Raw genomic sequence first — 19626 nt, forward strand, 5'->3', positions numbered from 1 at the left:
GAGGTTTCAAAATCTTCAAAACCCTCACTTTTTCAATTCACTAATTTATTGAATTGGAAAGATTTTACTACCTTATCTTTTCTTATCTTACTTTACAAAATCTGCACTCACTCTATCCAAACATACCATTAAAAGCATATATGAAAAAGTGGGTTTAGTTCTTGTGTTATTGATTAAAATTTGAATTTTAATATTAGATTATACACAAATTCTTCTTTTTTTTTTTAATTCTCCTCTAATTTTTTAAATTTATTCTAAGATAATCTTACCCTACTAACACACCCATTTCTTTAAATATTTTACTTTAATAATATTTTACTCCATTAAAATTTTAAGTTTGCTCTATTAATTCTTTTTAATTTGCTTGTAAAGTAATCTTGTCTACATTGACTCCATCCATTTTTTAAGATACTTCACTTTAATAGTATTTTATTTCAGCAAAATTTTAGAGTTACCTCCACTATTTATATATACACACAGAGAGAGGAAGCTTTTTTCTCTCCTTCAGTGTCTCAATCACATGCACAAGCAAGATTGGCTCAGTGCATTATAATGTCAAATTATAAAAATTTACAAACAAGCAATCTTTGTTTTTTTTTTTCTCCCCTTTTTTTATTCCTTTCATACTAGGATGAGAAATAATTTACTTCTTTTACAAATCTTCACAACAAAATTTATATAAATGCAATTGGCAATTGAACTTTTCTTATCAATTTATTGCTGGTAGATCAACTAGCTAGCATTCTCTCATTCCCTCTACAATCCTTTTGCCTTTCAAATTCCCAACCTTGTTTTAAACTTTCCATGGATTCACAGCTTCATATTGCATTGTTCCCATATATGGCCCATGGTCACATGATCCCAACCATGGACATGGCCAGGATATTTGCTAGTAATGGGGTGAAGGCAACAATTATTACTACTCCCTCTAATGTGCCCTTCTTCTCTAAAGCAATTGAAAGAGATAGGCAATTGGGTTTTGAAATATTTATTCAGCTAATGAATTTCCCCACTGCAGAGGTTGGGCTGCCAGAAGGTTGTGACAATGCAAGTTCCATCATTGCACCAGAAATGATTCCAAAGTTCTGCAAGGCTGTTAGCCTGCTTCAAAACCCACTTGAAAATATCCTGAAAGATTGTCATCCCAATTGTCTTGTGGCAGACATGATGTTTCCATGGGCTACAGATGTTGCAAGCAAATTTGGAATTCCAAGGCTGGTTTTCCATGGAGTAAGCACTTTCGCCCTTTGTGTGCTTGATTCATTGAGACGCTATGAGACTCACAAAAGCCTAGCATCTGATTTTGATCCTTTCACAGTGCTTGGCCTGCCAAACCAGATAAAGTTGACAAGATTGCAGTTGCCAAATTATATTAGAGAGAAAAATAAGCATACAGAAGCAATGGATCAAATTATCCAATCAGAAGTGAAAAGCTATGGCGTCCTGATAAATAGTTTCTATGAGCTTGAACCGGCATACTTAGAACACTACAGGAAGGTCATGGGAAGGAAGGCATGGCTAATTGGCCCACTCTCTCTCTGCAACAAGGATACTGAAGATAAAGTACAAAGAGGAGACAAAACGTCCATTGATAAACATGAATGTTTGAAATGGCTAGATTTAAAGAAACCCAATTCAGTTCTGTACATATGTTTTGGAAGCATGTTCAATTTTTCAGGTCCTCAATTGCTTGAGCTTGCCAGGGCTCTTGAAGCTTCAGGACAGAACTTCATTTGGGTTGTGAAAAAAGAAGAGAAATTTCTTCCAGAAGGATTTGAGAGGAGGATGGAAGGGAAAGGTTTGATAATAAGGGGATGGGCACCACAAGTGTTGATCCTGGATCACGAAGCCACTGGAGGATTTATGACTCACTGCGGATGGAACTCAACATTGGAAGCAGTGGCTTCTGGGGTTCCAATGGTCACATGGCCATTATATGCAGAACAATTCTTCAATGAAAAGCTAGTTACAGAGGTTCTGAAAGTGGGAATCAGTGTTGGTTCCCAAGAATGGTCTAGACATGAAAAGAAGATTCTAGTTAGAATGGAGGATATAGAGAAGGCAGTGACTATGGTGATGGTTGGTGAAGAAGGTGAGGTGATGAAAAACAGAGCAAAGGAACTTGAAGAAATGTCAAGGAAGGCTGTTGAAAATGGGGGATCATCTTTCTCTGATTTAAATGCTTTGTTAGAAGAGCTTAAGGTCATCAATGTATGAATATTGACAATGAATTTGATGGAAGAAGAATAATAATTTATGAAAGAAATAAAATTATTATAACTACATTGATGAATATGAATTTTTAAGAAAAATTATATCTTACTCCATATATAAATTTTATAATACCGCAATCTATAAATTATATATTACTCTTTTCACCACTAATTTATCACATTTTTATATAGGAGCATTTGAGTCTCTACCTTAGACTTTACCAAACCACATAAATATTTTAAACAAAATATAATCATCATCAAATTTTAATTAGTAGATATAAAATATGCTGCTTTTGCAGGGTTGCAACTCTTAATTTCTCATTAGAGTGCTTGAACATAAATCCTCTTCTGCAATGAGTTTGATGCCTCTTTCACATTTTTAATTAACTTTATTTTAAAGTTATAATACTTTCTGAATTGAAATGCAACTGTGCAATAAATGGGAAGCATATATATACTGGAATTAGATTATATTGTGCTCGACTCCTTCACTAAATGAAACAGTACATGAATCATGTAGGACACCTTTGCCTAACCCTTTAGTTGAATTTCTATTAAGAATTATAGTTAATTATCTAAAATTCTTTTAAAATTTTTAAGTTTACCATTTCAATCTCTCATCATTATATTATATATCTAAAAATCAATCGTTTTTTAATTAATTTTTGTTAAATTAGACAAATGACGACGTGTATATATATATATATATATACTTTATTTTTTTATCAGTATCTATGAACTAATTTGAAAAAAGGAAAAATAATAAAAAATAATTATTAAGTAATTTATTTCAAAATTTAAATTGTATATATTTTTATATATTTTATTAAATAAAAAATTATATCAATTACTATTAAAATAATTATTTATTAATACTTAAAATAAAATTATGATTAATTAAAAATTTTTATCATTTATAAAATTTTATAGCGTGATTTTGAAAATGTAAAATATAAAAAAATATTAAATTATATTAATAAAATAAAATAATGAATAATTCATACAACACAGACAAAATAATTAATATTTAGCCAAAATGTGTAATTGTCATAAAACTAAAACAAATTTGAAAATTAATTTGCTTATTTATAAAATTGAAAAAAAAGATGAAATTGCAAAAAATGTTAAACTATAGCTTTTTTTTTTTTTTAATTAGTCCATAAGGAAATAAAGATTTTCTATAAATAAAGATTTTTAATTAGGCCATAATGTTAAACTCATTCATTTATTTGGTGCAGTGCTTATGTAACAAAAAGATTTTCTATAAATAAAGACTTAATATCAATGCATTGATCCTTTCTATACAATAACTAACTACTTCCTTTAGATACGTTTCTCTGCGCAGGTGAAACAAACGGCAAATGGAATGGCTGATTGTCTAGCAAAAATGTACCTGCATGATAAACTCCCGTGTAATTGGCTTACAACCATTCCTTCAGAGCTTCAAACTTTGAGCCTTCAAGATGGCCCTTGGGCTTTTTAATGCAAAGTTTCAAGCATTTTCAATATATATATATATATATATATAATTTGATTTTTTATTTTATTATAATCTAAACTTATAATTTTTCATAACATTCAAGAAGTTATTGTGCAATTTATTTATCTCATTATTTCATTATATTTCTATTCTCTATATTTTTTGTATTTTTCTCTTTCTTTTATAATAATTTGAACTACATGAGTTAAAAGAAATCAAGAAAAAATTCCTAAAAATATTTAAATGTTCTTAACAAATATAAATTTAAATGTGTGATGGGATGAAAAATCAAAGGAGAAAAAAAATTATAGAATAAAAATATTTTAAAAATTATGTGTGAATTTATGTATTATAAGCCATTAAACAACCTATAAATGGTGTAAATAGCCTTTCGGTTTAGCTTATGTACGGTTGCTGGACTCATGGTTATATTGTACTAATATAATTGTATTACTAATTTATATATAGAAAATAAAAAATATTTTCTAAAAAAAATCTCTTATAAAAGTATTTTTTATTATTTAATTATTATGTTAAATTGATTGTATATGTAAATGTTTATATCGTGTATATATAAATATTTTTACATTAATAAAATTATTAAAATTTAAAAAATAAAAAATAATTTTCTTTTTAAAAAAGAAAAAATCATTTTTTTTAAAAAATAAAATATTTTTTTAATTTAAAAAATATTTTTTTATTAATCTATATTTTTAAATATTTTAAATATTAAAAAATATAAAAAATAAAAAATATTTTACGTAAAATAAATGGAGCTTAAGTTAATAAAACGTCTTTCACACACGCTTTCAATTCGAACCATGCGACGGTCAAATTGTCAACTTGGTGTAAAAAAGTGCATGACACATTTGAGAGAGGGCTTTAGTTAAGAGATCTGCTATTTGGTCTTTAGAAGGAATGAAGCAAAGTTGCAATTCCTTCTTTGCCACTTCGTCACAAACAAAGTGAAAATCAACTTCAATGGGATTAACTACACCCATATTGTCACACTACAATATAGGAGGAGTGGGACATAAAACACTAATTTCATGTAATAAGGACTCTAACCAAATGACTTCAATTGATGATAAAAAAAAAAAAAATTATGGTGTGTTTACTTGCATAAAATAATTTTTTATTTTTCATTTTCCATTTTTAAAAAACTATAGATTTCATTTTCTATGAAAAATAAGAAAAAACATAAAAAACGTATTCACCTGCAAATAACAGAAAATAATTTTTTTAATTTTAAAAAAATTATTTATATCTTTTATAATTAAAAAAAATAAATCATTGTAAAAACATATTTAAAAACTTATTTTATTTTTAACATTTTTTAATATATATTATTCATTTATTTTATAATAATATGATGATTAATTTTTTTGTCATTTGAAATATTTATTTTTCTAAATAATTATTTAATTTTAGAAATTAAAAAGTCATAATGTAGTTTTAATTATAAAAATTCATAAGTTTTTATTTAGAAAATAGTTAAAAAATAGAATATTTGTTAAAAAAATAATGAAAAATAATTTAAAGATATTTTTCAAATCTTAATTAAATTTTAAAAAATTGAAAATTTGATTTTCTAATTCTCTATTTTAAAAACTGACATATATAAATACAAAACTTTATCTTTCAATTTTCTTAAAAAAATATTTTAAAAAACTACCACAATTTTCTATAAGTGGAGAGACCCTTAAAGTTTTATATAATCCACCCACATCAATAAATGATTATAAGTTTAAATTTGATGATTTAAATAATCATAATTAAAATAATAATATTGATAATAATTAATATCTTGATTTGATGATGCATCTCAGCAATTTAGAATATTTCAACTACGATGATAAGAATACAATAAAATAATGGCATAACTATTTATTTATATTATAGCTTTAATTCAGAATTGATTTTCCCTATATTGGGAAAAATATTTTCCTTTTAATTTTTTTTATGTATATTTTATAGTTAATTGGTTTGAAACAAAGTAAATATTAATTTGTTATGAAAAATAAGGTGATTTAATAAAATTTTACAATTAATTTCATTTAATTTTTATAAAATAATGCTTTTTTTTTGTTAAATAGTCAATTATGAAAAATTTATTAACTTAACAGAAAAAATAAAATTTCTTCACATAAAATAACATATATAAAATTTTTTAATAATGTTAAAAATTATTATAAATAAAATTAAATAAGATATATTTATTTATCATTTCACATTTAACATATATTAATTTAATTAGAATTGAAAATGTTGTAAAAAATATGATAATTTAAGATATGGAAGAAATTTTTTTTAAGTTAATAAATATTTTCGTAATTGACTACTTTATGAAAAAAGTATTGTTTTATAAAAATTTAATTAGATAAATTTTAAAATTTTGTTATATCACGTTATTTTCTCTAATAAAATAATTTTACTTTGTTTTAAATCAAGTAACCATAGAATACATCTTATTTTAGTATGCTCCCAAACAACAAAAAATGTAATTACTTTTCAAATAAATGTAATTCCTCTTAATTTTCTATAAAATAAATGGAGCCTTAGATTTTTTTTTTTCATTTTCCTTCTCATTACTTTTACCATTAATTTATCACATTTACGTATAAAAGCATTTGATTCTCTACATTGGATATAAGCAAATTACCTTAATAAACATTCTCATTTTATTTATAATATATGTCACATGTACTCTTTGACGGATATGATCATTCATAATCTTATCTATTATTATAATACCAAATATGCATCAAAATATCTATTATCATAATATCGTTCCTACTTCATATTTTCAAACAGTCTTGATTTCAATTCAAGTTCAATCAAACTCTCATTTACTTTATTGTATATATGCAATTGCTTTTCAAATAGACTATCTTTACTTTTCAAGCATAAAAATTTACTTTTTTTTGCAAATAAATGACCAATTATTTACTTTTTAAATACATAGATAGATGTAAAATAATTGGTTATAATTTGCATCTATTAAAAAAATCATTTTGATCTTACGGATTTCTTGGATGCTGTCATTTTATGAAAAATTTAATCTACTAAGCTTCTAACACTTTGTTTGGATGGAGGAAAAATAAAGGGAAGGAAAATTTAAGAGGTAAACAACTTTTTTTATTATTTATTTTATGTTTGATTGAGAAAAAGTAGGGAGGAAAGAAAAATTTGAAAGAAAAAAATTAGGAGAAAATTATTTAAAATTATAAAAATATCTCTATTTTTCTAAGTTCTTTTTAAATACTTAGGACTAAAATTGTAAATTTAATTTATTATTAAAAATAACTTTACTTTTAATATTTTTCTTCCTATATTCAAATATATCAAGAAAAAGTTAGGGCTTGTTTACTTGTGAAAAACTATTTTCTGTTTTCTATTTTTTATTTTCTAAGAAAATTATAGCTTTTATTTTATACAAAAAAAAAATGAAAAAAAAAAATGAACGTATTCACCTATAAAAAATTAAAAAAAAACAATTTTTTAATTTTAAAAAAATATATTCATATCTTTTATAATTTAAAAATAAATCATTGCAAAATATATTTAAAAATTTTATTTTATTTATAAATTTTTTAATATTTTTATTAATTTATTTTATAATAATATGATTAATTTTTTTTTTATCATTATAAATAAAAATTTTTTAAAATAATTATTCAATTTTAGATATTAAAAAGTTGTAGCATAATTTGATTATAAAAAGGACATGATTTTTCATTTGAAAAAAAATCAGAAACGTAATCTTTGCTATAGAGGAACACAGTGAAAATAACTTAAAGCTGTTTTTCAAATCTTAGTCCAATTTTGAAAAATTAGAAAGTTAATTTTTCAGTTTTTCATTTGAAAAACTGACAAATGTGAATACGAAACTCTATTTTTTAGTGTTTTTTAGAAAACCTTTTCAGAAAAATACTCTAATTTTCCATAAATATATAAGCCCTTATTTTTTCTTTTTTATTATTATCTTCTTTTATTTTCCTCTCATTATTTTTTTTCCAATCAATACATAGAGTTAGGATAAAAGAATAAATGATGGAGGCAATTTAACATTATATGATATAACATATTAGACTCAGCCTATACTCAAATATCTATCTTGTAATGATTTTTTTTTTGTTTTTAGAATGATCTATCTTGTAATATTATTAACTAGTAAGTTAATTATTTTGTAAATCAAGACTTTAGCTTTCCTTTTCCTTCATCTTGATCAACAAGAAAAGAATTCCACATTTCTGTCCCAAAAAAAACAAAACATTTGTGAGTGGTAAGGGCATTTGAATTATGGGCCATTTAGCTGATCCAGTATACTTCATTCATCTTCAAGGAAAACTTTGTTTACATTGTCAAAATCAATCAATTTACATTTTAAGCAAACTGTGATATTGTAGAAAATTTTGATGAATCTCATTCTATTAGAGTCAGTGAACCCTAATGAAATTGAGTTATTTATTTTTTGCTACATTTGATTTAGCTTAAAGTTAATTAGAAAAATGCAATTTATCATTTCACATTGAGATATTAACTTTCCTAACTCACCTACAGTCCATTCATCTGTAAGACAAAAAAAAATGTAATATAACTTTCTGATTTTCTTAGTGGGTGAAAAATCTATTTGGTACTCAAATTTTTATTGATTTCGTTATAAAGTTCAACAAATTCAAAGATCAGCTTAATTTTTACGTCAATTTTTTAATATTTAAAATTTAGGATTTAGCAAAATTCAAGCAAGAAAATTTTTCCAAAGAAAAAGCCAGCATTCATTAGTTCTCTACAAACTTGGTGGGGTTTCAATCCAATATCATGACCACATCCTACTAGATTGGTATGAATTTTCTTGATTTGGATGTGGCTTAGGTCCACATGCATTTGCAGCTAATTAGCACTCATAATCTCTAAATTTTGGTAGATGTTTTTAAATTTTATTTTTATAAGAAAATCCATCAACGATAATTTTGTTTCAGAAATCATTATTTTATTTGAATTGTAGGTTTTATAAGTTAAAAAATATAAAATTATTATTTTACTCATTTTCTTTCTTCTTTCCTTTCTCAAACTTTCTTTTCTTTTAAATTAATAGATGATTATTAATTAATAAAATTATTTTATTTTTCATAAATTTTTATTTATTAAAATTATTAATAAAAATTATTTGAATTTTCCATTTATTTATTAATTTATTATCATTTGTTGTGTATAGTTAGTTTTTTTAACATTATAGTTAAATTTTATTAAATTAACTATACTAGCTAAATTATTAAATAAAATAAAATAAAATAAAATAATAGTCTAGAGACATTTTTTCACAAATGAATAATGAAAGGATCTATTTTCAAGTAAGGTTAACAAGTAGGAAAGAGAAAATGAGATAAATTAGTAATTTTATATTTTTTTATCGTAAACTTATTATTATAGGTGAAAGAGATGGTCTCTGAAACAAAATTGAAGTTAAAGATTTTTATTTTAAACAAATTAAAGTTGATGAACAAACACGAAACACCCACCAAAGTTCAGTGCTGCAAATTACCCTACAATTGCATTATACATATCAAAATATTAATTGTTCCGAATCAAAATACTTTCTCACTAATATCTTAAGGATAAAAATAAGGAATTTTTTTTTTAGTTAAAGATAAAAAAATTTAATAGATTATTTATCATTTAAGAATTATGATTTTATACTTCTTGAAATTACTAATTTGACATTTTAAATTCGAATTTCAAATTTTCATTTTATTTAAATTATGACAATAATTTAATAAATAATAATCCAATAATCTTCACGTAATATTGCCTTATATTTTTTTTTAATATTTTAAAAATTATTATAATGAATGAAAATATTAAAATTAAAATTTAATTTTCAATATTCCAAAATAGAGATTCGATAATTGAGTTATTAGTCAAATAAGCGACTGAAAAACACATTACCAATTTCATGACAGTAATGTTTGATAGGGCTAGCATTTGGTTCAAATCGAACCGAACTAAATCGAATCATTAAAGTTAAATTAATTGAATTATCATATTTTAGAAATCGAATTGCATTAAAATAAATGAAAAATCAAATCAAACCAAACTGTTCTATTTCAGTTTGGTTTATTTCGAACTGTTTGGTTTTGAATTTTGATTGGTTTTTTAATTTAGAATTGATTTTCAAGTCATTTGATCTGGATTTAACATTGGTTTGAATCTAACAACCATTAATAAATGAAATTAAACAATTTATATATATATATATATATATATATATATATATATATATATATATATATATATAATTACATATAATTCATAAATTCCTTATAATAATAATAAATCAATTTAAAATCAATAAAGCAATTTAGTTCGGTTTGGTTCAACTGATTTTTTTTCTTTAAAACCAAATCGAAATAATCTAAATTCTTAAAATACAAAACTGAACCAAACTGAATTATTTTAAAAGCTGAATTGAATTACTAAATTTAAGTGATTTTATTCGATTTATTCAATTCAAATTGAATAGTATCACCCCTAATGCCTAATGAAAAATACTATGGGCTTGCTTTTTCAATATAAATCTCATAGGACAAACATCAAACTCATACATTTTCTAACTTGCTAGCCAAATAAAACAAAACCTACATGAAAGTCCAACATTATGAACTTGATTATGAAAATAACTATCAACACATTAATTTTCTGGTTTCGCGTGCTTACAATAATTGCCACATAAGAAAAGCAGTCGTCAGCAAATGCGTATTTAGAGACTTTCATATGCTTAAAGGATGAATTTTTGCCTTACAGATTCGAGATATAATATTTATAGTGCAACTAATTTATAAAATAGTTAAGATTCACATATTTTTTGTCAAATTTTCAGTAATTGATAAAACTTTTCATTGCAATAGACAATAACTTCAGTGAGCTGAAAATCACTGTCCATGAGTAAAATTACTCTTTATAAGCAAAGCTAAATTAATGTCTTTACAATGCTTCTATTTATATAATTAATCCCTTAGTTTTAATCTAATTAGAAATCTCATTCAATTTAGAAAAATTTAGAAATAATACTAAAATAAAAATTTTACTCTATATCAAAAATATTTCTCATAAAAAAAATCTTCTAAATCAACTAAGATTTTCGTCATAAATCTAACAATCTTAAATTCAAACAAAGTAATCTTCATTATTCCTATCCATATTTCATATAGCAGCCATAGGTTACCAATTTCCAAATTCACACCTCCATTTTGTCAAAACAATAATGATTAAAAAAAAAAATCACATGACATATGATGTGCTTACAATGAGTGTAAGAGACAGAAAACAGTATAGTTGCCTAAAAGCAAGATAATTAGGACGTTTAAATAACGGAATATTCAAATTAATACTCTTCTCATCAGCAACTTACCAATACTTTTTGCTCTAGGAAGCTGAAAATTCGACAAACATGCAAAAGAGGTAGCTTCTTACTTGCTTCATCACTATCTTTGATTGCTATCTTGGCAGCTTCTTGTGGATTTCTTTTCCTCCAAGTATACTTTTCCACCAAGTTATTAGTAGGAAAAAACCATCATCTGTTGGAAGCCCAACCCATTTTTTTTTCTTATATATTTGGAGCAAGGAAATGCAGGTCACGAAACCAATAATAAACAGATGCTTAGAGAGGAGAAACTCCAAGCTGATTGCTACTAGAGTATCGGTTTCAATCGGAAGATAACTACTTTCTCTTTTTTCATCTTCCATCCCTTTTGCTCTAAATCTGTATCAACCTATAAGACTACATGGATTCACAATCAAGTCAGATTCATATCATCTTTTTTCCATATGTGGCTTATGGCCACATACTTCCTACAATAGACATGGCCAGGCTTTTTGCAAGGCGAGGAGTGAAGGCAACCATTGTTACGACCCTTCTCAATGTACCTGGCTTCTCTAAAGCAATTGAAAGAGAGAGAGAATTGGGTGTTGAAATCAGCATTCGAGTCATGAAATTCCCTTATGCAGAGGCAGGATTGCCAGAGGGATGCGAGAATCTAAATTACCTCAATACACCAGAAATGATTCCAAAGTTCCTTCATGCAATTAACCTTCTAGAACAACCATTTACAGAGATCCTAGAAGAATGCCAGCCTGATTGTCTTGTGGCGGACATGCCGTTTCCGTGGGCAACAGGAGTTGCAAGCAAGCTTGGGATTCCGAGGTTGTATTTTAATGGAACTAGCTTTTTTGCTATGTGCGTCGGCGACAGTATTAGACGATATGAGCCTTACAAAAGAGTAGAGTCTGATTTTGAACCCTTTGTAGTGCCTGGCCTACCGGACCAGATAAAGAAGACGAAACTACAATTGCCAACTTATTTGAGAGATTCAACCGAGCAGAATCTTTTTAGAAAACTTAGGGGTCAAATTTGGGAATCAGACCTTAACAGCTATGGAGTCCTCATGAATAGTTTCCGTGAGCTAGAACCGGCTTACTCAGAACACTATAGAAAGGTCATGGGAAGGAAGGCATGGCACATTGGCCCTCTCTCACTTTGCAACAGGAACATTGAAGACAAAGCAAAGAGAGGAGATAAAGCATCTATTGATGAACATGAATGTCTAAGATGGCTGGACTCCAAGAAAGCCAACTCAATTCTCTATATATGTTTTGGTAGCTTATTCAAATTTTCAGCTCCTCAATTACTTGAGATTGCTATGGCTCTTGAAGCTTCTGGACTAAACTTCATTTGGGTTGTGCGAACTGAAGAAAAAAGAGAGAATGAAGTGACAAAAGAATGGCTGCCAGAAGGATTTGAGAAGAGGATGGAGGGAAAGGGTTTGATCATAAGGGGATGGGCACCCCAGTTGTTGATTCTTGAACATGAAGCTGTTGGAGGTTTTATGACTCATTGTGGATGGAATTCTACGTTGGAGGGAGTGAGTGCAGGGGTGCCAATGATCACATGGCCACTCTATGCTGAGCAGTTTGACAATGAAAAACTCATTACAGATCTTTTGAAAATAGGAGTTGCAGTTGGTGCCCAAGAATGGTCTAGGCATGAGAAAAAAATTTTAGTGAAGAAGGAAGATATAGAGAAGTCAATGTCTCGGTTAATGGTTGGTGAAGAAGCTGAGGAAATAAGAAACCGAGCTATGGCACTAAAAGAGATGGCAAGGAGGGCTACTGAAGAAGGAGGATCATCTTACTCTGATGTTAATGCATTGCTTGAAGAACTAAGAGCCCTAAGGAGAAGCAAGGAGATAGCTACCAGCGTATAAAAGCAAATTGCCAAGAAAGGACTGCAAAAGTAATAAAAATAATAAAATTAAGAGATTATGCAAACATTGAATTGTATCAAGCTTTTTCATTCGTGCATTTAATTATAGGAGAATAGGGATTAAATGAATATATTAAAAAGAAAACCAACACCAAGTAGGAAGCAATATAATATAATTTACTTTTTACTATACCAATTCATTATGGGAAAAAAATATAGAAAAATGCATATATTAGTTACTAAAAATTGAACCAAATTATTATGTGATTGCATGGTTCACTCATGTTTTTTAATAATGCATCAAATGATCCAATAAAAAATATATTGAATTATTTAACTGCAATAATAATAATAATAATAATAATAATAATAATAATAATAATAATAATAATAATAATAATGGCAAAAAATTATGAATTTGAGATTTTTAATAATACTTTAAATTTTTTTAATAAAAATATCCTGGACTTTAAACTTTTTAACAATTATACCCTATCGTCTATTTCACCGTTAAAGATAACGGATTTTGCCACATCAACATTAATAATGTCTAAAAAAAATCTCAAATTTTATATTTTTTAACAATTATACCCCAAACCTTTTTTTTAACAAATATACCATGCACTTTAAACTTTACTATAATTGAATCTCATCATTAATTATCTCTTTCAATTTTAACAGAAGTGTCAGTCAATATTTCTAATCCCTTAATTAATATTAATTAAACTTAATTTACAATAAAAAAATAAAAAAGAAAATTTATTTAAAATAAAACTAATACCACTTCCACCACTTCATCATTTGGACAAGTCATCACTTTTGTGAAGCTCACCTCTGCTCAACCTAACTTTGTTTTTATGCATACTCAACCTTACTCTCCATTAGTATCCCCTCTCAACAATTCAACTAAACCCACCTTGGCAGCCCCAAAACAGTACCCATTTATTCATTAATTATAGTTTATTTTATTATAAATTAAATTTAATTAATTTTAATTTGAGTGATTATAAAGCGCTAACGTGACACAATTGTTAACATTTAATAGGGTAACTAATAATGAGGTTTAATTATAATAAATTTTAAAATTTAGGATATATTTATTAAAAAGATAGTTTAAGATAAAATTATTAAAAAAGGTAAAGTTTAGGGTTTTTTAGACATTTTCACTGTTAAAATTAATAGTGAAATAAATGATATGGTACAATTATTAAAAATTTAAGAGTTTAGGATATTTTTGTTAAAAAAAATTAGGATAAAATTATTAAAAATCCCAAATTCCTTGATTTTTTTGGCATTATCCCTAATAATAATAATAATCTTAATAATAACATCATAAGGATATTAAATATAAAAATAATTTACTTAGAAGATATCAAGTGTAACACTTCAAAATTTCAAAAGATAGCATCATAATAAAATTGAAATTTTTTTTTTTTTTAATTTTCAAGGCAAGTCTCTCATTTTTCTAGCTTTGTGATATTTCTGGTAAATTTTTGAAGTTTGAAAATATAGTATGATGATGTCAATATTAGCATTAATGTGGTAGTCTTGGCGGTTATTGTAACAATCATCAGTGTTCGGATTACTGTAGTGGCGGCAACTTTCGCTATAGCAATACAAAAAATCCACCAATCTATCAAATATTGATTGCAAAATTTTGACATTAACATATTGAATCATTTTTCGTATTTTCTATATATTTCATTTTATTTCCATGTATAAAAATTTTAAAAATTTTATTTGAAATATTTTTCAAATTTATTTTTTAAATTTTTAAATTTTAATGCATTTATTTCAAAATTAGCGCTACTATGACAGCTAACATATAGAGGTGATTTTGAAATTTACCTTTGAATATTGCTTTACGTGGACATTCATTTCTTAAGGGTGGTAATCTATGCCCCTATTTTAAGCTTTTTTGGGTGCGAGAATAAAAAAACTATTCTAAATACAAAAATTACTATTTAATTTATATATTTTAATAAAATTAACTGCTTAATCTTTATTTTAAAATATATACTATTTAATCATTTTATTTTTTAGTCCGTTTAGCCTCTATCATTATTTTAAAGCAAATTTTTTTCCTTAACTCAACTTTTTAATCTCTTTAATTTAAATATTACAACTATTTAATGTCATAATTTTAAATTCATTAATTATTTAGTCCTGTAATTTGAATAATACAACTATTATCTCTCTTTTACTTAACTAACAAAAAGATTAAATTAAAATAATGATAGAAACTAAATAATTCACAAACTAAAAAATAAAGAACTAAACAATATATTTTTTAAAATAAAAAATTAAATAATTAATTTTATTAAAATGAATAAACTAAATAGTAATGTTCCTTCCACTTATCCGATTTTGCAAGCAGGCCCAAAACAGAAATAATATTTTAGGTTAACTATTCAAGTCTTCTACTCCCTAACAATTATGCAAGAATAAGCTATCCCTCAACGCCTCTCTCTCTCTCTCTCTCTCTCTCTCTCTCTCTCTCTCTCTCTCTCTCTCTCCCCTCTTAAACCTCTCTTTGTTATTGTGAGTTGTCTCTCTTTGTGCATTTAATTCAATTTTAATTTCTTTTGGTACTAGAGCAAAATCGATTTGGGTTTCTTGAATTTTCTTAGAATAGCCATATAGTTTCTATCTCTCTATGTGCAAATTGATTATTGTATTGTTTGATTGTAGAATGTTGATATTAATTGTGTAATTTGTTTGTGATGTATAGCGTTCTCAACCATTGAAAATCATATTCGAATAAGATCAAGTTTAGAAAATCAGAGTTGCTCTTCTGAAGTTCCCAATCATTCTTGGAATCAATCGTTGAATTGAATTCTTCATTTGCTTGATTGATAAAAAATCATTGAAGTGATTTCTTAAGTCTGAAATAGTAAATAGAAGAAGAAAAATATTGGAGAAGAATCCAAAAATCTACTTTCATTATTATGCTATTTGGTATATGTACATGATAGGCATGTGTAAATGCCAAGTTGTTCTCTCTAACAAACTTGCAACCATCCCTTTACAGCTCAACAAAACCATTTCACTCATTTAATAATCTTCCCGCTAATATAACTTATCTAATCTCTACAGTCCCCCCTCAAGATGGAGATAGGGAAACCAACCCCATATTGGACAAGATCTGATGGAAAAGAGATTAATTGAGGGGCTTGGTGAACAAATCTGCCAGTTGTTTCACACTAATATGTGAAGTGGAAATAAACTTGTTGATGACCTGTTGGTGAATAATGTGGCAATCGATATCTATATGCTTGGTACATTCGTGAAACACTAGATTTTCAGATATGTGAACTACTATTTTATTGTCACAGATTTTCAGAGATGTGAACTATTGTTTTATTGTCACAGGTGAGGGGAATTGGTAAAGGAAAGGAAATTTGTAAATCTCGTAACAAGTAGGAAAGCCATTGCAATTCATAAACTGTAGTTGCCATCCTATGATATTCGACTTCTATCGAGGATTTGCTGACCGTAGCTTGCTTCTTTGTCTTCCATGAAATGAGAGAAGAACTAAAAAAGATGCAATACACTGTAACAATTTTCCTTGTCATAGGACAGGTAGCCTAGTTTGCATCATAATAAGCACGTAATCGAAGCTCTGTTTTAGAAGGGAAGAACATCCCTTTAGCAAGAGTACCTTTCAAATATCGAAGCAAGTCCATAAGAGCATCCCAATGTGGTTGAGGAGGTTCATGCAAAAATTGACTCAGATGTTGCACACTGAAAGAAATATCAAGACGTGTCAAATTAAAAAATTGACTCAGATGTTGCACACTGAAAGAAATATCAAGACGTGTCAAATTAACATACAATAGGCACCCCACAATGCATCTATGCTTCTCTGGATCAATAAGTAATGGTCCAGTATCATCTTGCTTGAGAGACTTGGACATGGGAAATTCTTTAATCTTGGCATTAAGCATTCTAGCATCATGAAGAATGTCCAAGATGTATTTACACTGTGAAAGAAATAACCCATCACTAGAATGAGCAATTTTAACTCCAAAAAAATAGAGACCATGTCTTATGTCCTTGATAGTAAATGAAATGTGCAAACAACATTTGACATTAACAATATTGTTCTCATCTACTCCAGTAACTAATACATCATCAACGTAAACCAAAAGTGCAAGAAATTGAGTACCAAAACCTTTAGTAAATAGGAAACTATCATGCAATGATTGAACATAACCATAAGCTTTCAGTTTTGAAGTTAGTTCCTTGTTCCATTATCGACCTACCTACTTAAGGCCATAGAGATATTTTATCAATTGACATACTTGTTCAGGTTGTTCCTTGTCATACCCCTCAGAGGGTTTCATATGCAACTTTTCATTGATGAAACCATGAAGATAGGCATTATTTATGTCGAGTTGGTGAATGGCCCATTCCTTGGCAGATGCAAAAGCAAGAAGAAGTCAAATGGTAATAGTTTTGGCTACTAGAGAAAAACTAGCAATATATTCCAATCGGCAATTGATTATATCTTTTAGCCACTAAGTGAGCTTTGTATCTATCAACTGTGCATCAAAATTGTATTTAACTTTATAAATCCATCTGGATTCAATGGCTTTCTTATGAAAGGGTAAAGACATAAGCTCCTAAGTCCCATTATGTTCTGAGGCAATAAGCTTTTTATTCATTGCCTCAACCCAATGAGGGTCATTCTTAGCCTATTTATAACTAATGGGTTTGGGAATCATAGAAAAATTTTCAAGGAAATGCACATAAAAGGCCATAAAAAAATAATAAAATTTATGAGAGGTGATAATGAAGATAGGGAAATATTACTTTTTGGAGGAAATGGTACTAATGGACCAGTAGCAATTGATGAGCTAGAACCATGACATGAGGCATTAGGTTGGACGTATGCCATGAAATCTTAAAGCCATAATGGTTTTGTAATAGGTCTACTACTACGACAGATAGAAGGTGGGGAAGGTGGGTGATGGACAGAATCAAGTTGTGGGATGTGACATGAACTAGGAATTGAATGTGGAGATTCTAAAATGCTGGAAATGGAGTCTTGAACAATATGTGGTGAGGACATTGTAGTTTATTCATATGAAGACAATGTGTCAGGTTATGGTAAAGGCATAAAGGGTTGTACATGTTCACTGGGAGGAAGAATGAGTGTGTGAGGTTGAGAGAAAGGAAAAATATTCTCTTTAAATGTAATGTCCCTAGTAGTGAAAATGGACTTGGTGTGAAGATTATGCAACTTATAGCCTTTTTGACCTACAAAGTAACTAAGGAAAAGACAAGGATATGCTCTTGGGTCAAACTTTCTTTTTTGAGGTAAGATGTTGGTGGTAAAACATAAGTAGCCAAAGGTTCTCATGAGTGAATAATATGGACTCTTGTGATACAATAGCTCATAAGGAGACCGCCATTGTAAAATTTTCGTGGGGAGCCTATTAATAATGTAAGTTGCTATGAGTAAAGACTCTTCCTAGAATTTATATGGTATAAAAGACTAGAACATCAATGAATAAGTAACATGTAGCACGCGTCGATGCTTTCTTTCAATGATGCCATTCTGTTACAGCGTATATGCACATGAACATTAGTGTATTATACCTCTGTCTTGGAATAATTGAGTGCATTCCTTATTGAGAAATTTACTACCATTATCATTTCGTATAACCTTTATGGAAGTATCAAACTGATTAGCTATCATATTGAAGAAGACTTTGAGAGTAGAAGAAACTTGGGTCCTATTTTGTAAAAGAAATGTCCATGTGGCTCAGCTATAATCATCTACAATTGTTAACATAAAACGCACTTTGAATATTGAATATGTTCCATATGATCCCCATAGGATAATATGTATCAGTTGGAAAGGTTTATCAGTATGTGATGAACTAAAAGGAAAAGGAAGACACTTTTGCTTGGACATTTGATAGATGGTACAATCTGTGACTTGTGTTACATGTGAAAGTTAGGAAATGTGAGAGATTGTGACATGTGAGGCATGGCCCAACCTGTTGTGTCATAGTTGGCCATGAACAAGAGAAAATTATTTATATCAACACAACATGTGTTTGTTTCATTACAACTTTGCTCAGTATAGGTAGTAGGTATAGGAAAATTTGAATCGATACAAATGTTTGGTAGCTGGAAAGAAGACTTATCCAACCTATATAACTCTTCTATCAATCTTCCAACAGTTACAACTTTCTTAGTAGGAAAATGTTACAACTATGTTAAATGAAGCTGTGAGTTTACCTACAAATAAAAGACTATATTGAAAATTGGGAATATAAAACACATTTGTCAAGGAAAGGGTAGGGTGTAGAGCAATAGTACCTATTTGGCTGACACTTTGTTTTATACCATTGAGTAAAAACACATAGGCTTGTTTATTTGTCTATTAGGAAGATGCAAAACGTGTGATCATGGGTCATATGCGTGGAAGCTCCTGTATCTATCGTCCAAGAACCATCCCAATTATATTCAATACTAAGGAGGAAATGATTGAGAGTAATACTTACATATCTAAAAAAATTCTAGGTAATATCTTTAATATTCATCTTGCTTTTCATATACTTTGCAACTTCATTATTGAAGGAATGGAACCATGAAAAACATAAGTTTAGATCATTGAATTCAAAATTTTTCTTCTAGGGTCTCATGCATCATGC

General features: G+C 27.6%; 2 protein-coding genes across 2 annotated transcripts; both read left to right on the plus strand.

Annotated features, from left to right (window-relative positions):
- The first annotated feature begins 728 nt into the window (after nt 1–728).
- Nucleotides 729–2231, plus strand: LOC110671769 (scopoletin glucosyltransferase-like). The gene has a single exon (XM_021834334.2). The coding sequence runs from the start codon at nt 805–807 to the stop codon at nt 2215–2217; it is 1413 nt and encodes a 470-aa protein (XP_021690026.2). The 5' UTR covers nt 729–804; the 3' UTR covers nt 2218–2231.
- Nucleotides 2232–11319: 9088 nt separating this feature from the next.
- On the plus strand, nt 11320–13039 carry LOC110671753 (scopoletin glucosyltransferase-like). Its single transcript, XM_058151496.1, has one exon. The coding sequence runs from the start codon at nt 11481–11483 to the stop codon at nt 12957–12959; it is 1479 nt and encodes a 492-aa protein (XP_058007479.1). The 5' UTR covers nt 11320–11480; the 3' UTR covers nt 12960–13039.
- The last annotated feature ends 6587 nt before the right edge of the window (nt 13040–19626 follow it).

The sequence above is a fragment of the Hevea brasiliensis genome, chromosome 8 (genome assembly GCF_030052815.1).
Source record: "Hevea brasiliensis isolate MT/VB/25A 57/8 chromosome 8, ASM3005281v1, whole genome shotgun sequence".
NCBI classification, from domain to species: Eukaryota; Viridiplantae; Streptophyta; class Magnoliopsida; order Malpighiales; family Euphorbiaceae; genus Hevea; species Hevea brasiliensis.

What these genes read in the sequence shown, in the direction of transcription:
- LOC110671769 (XM_021834334.2), top strand. Translation starts at nt 805, where the DNA reads ATGGATTCACAGCTTCATATTGCATTGTTCCCATATATGGCCCATGGT.
- LOC110671753 (XM_058151496.1), top strand. Translation starts at nt 11,481, where the DNA reads ATGGATTCACAATCAAGTCAGATTCATATCATCTTTTTTCCATATGTG.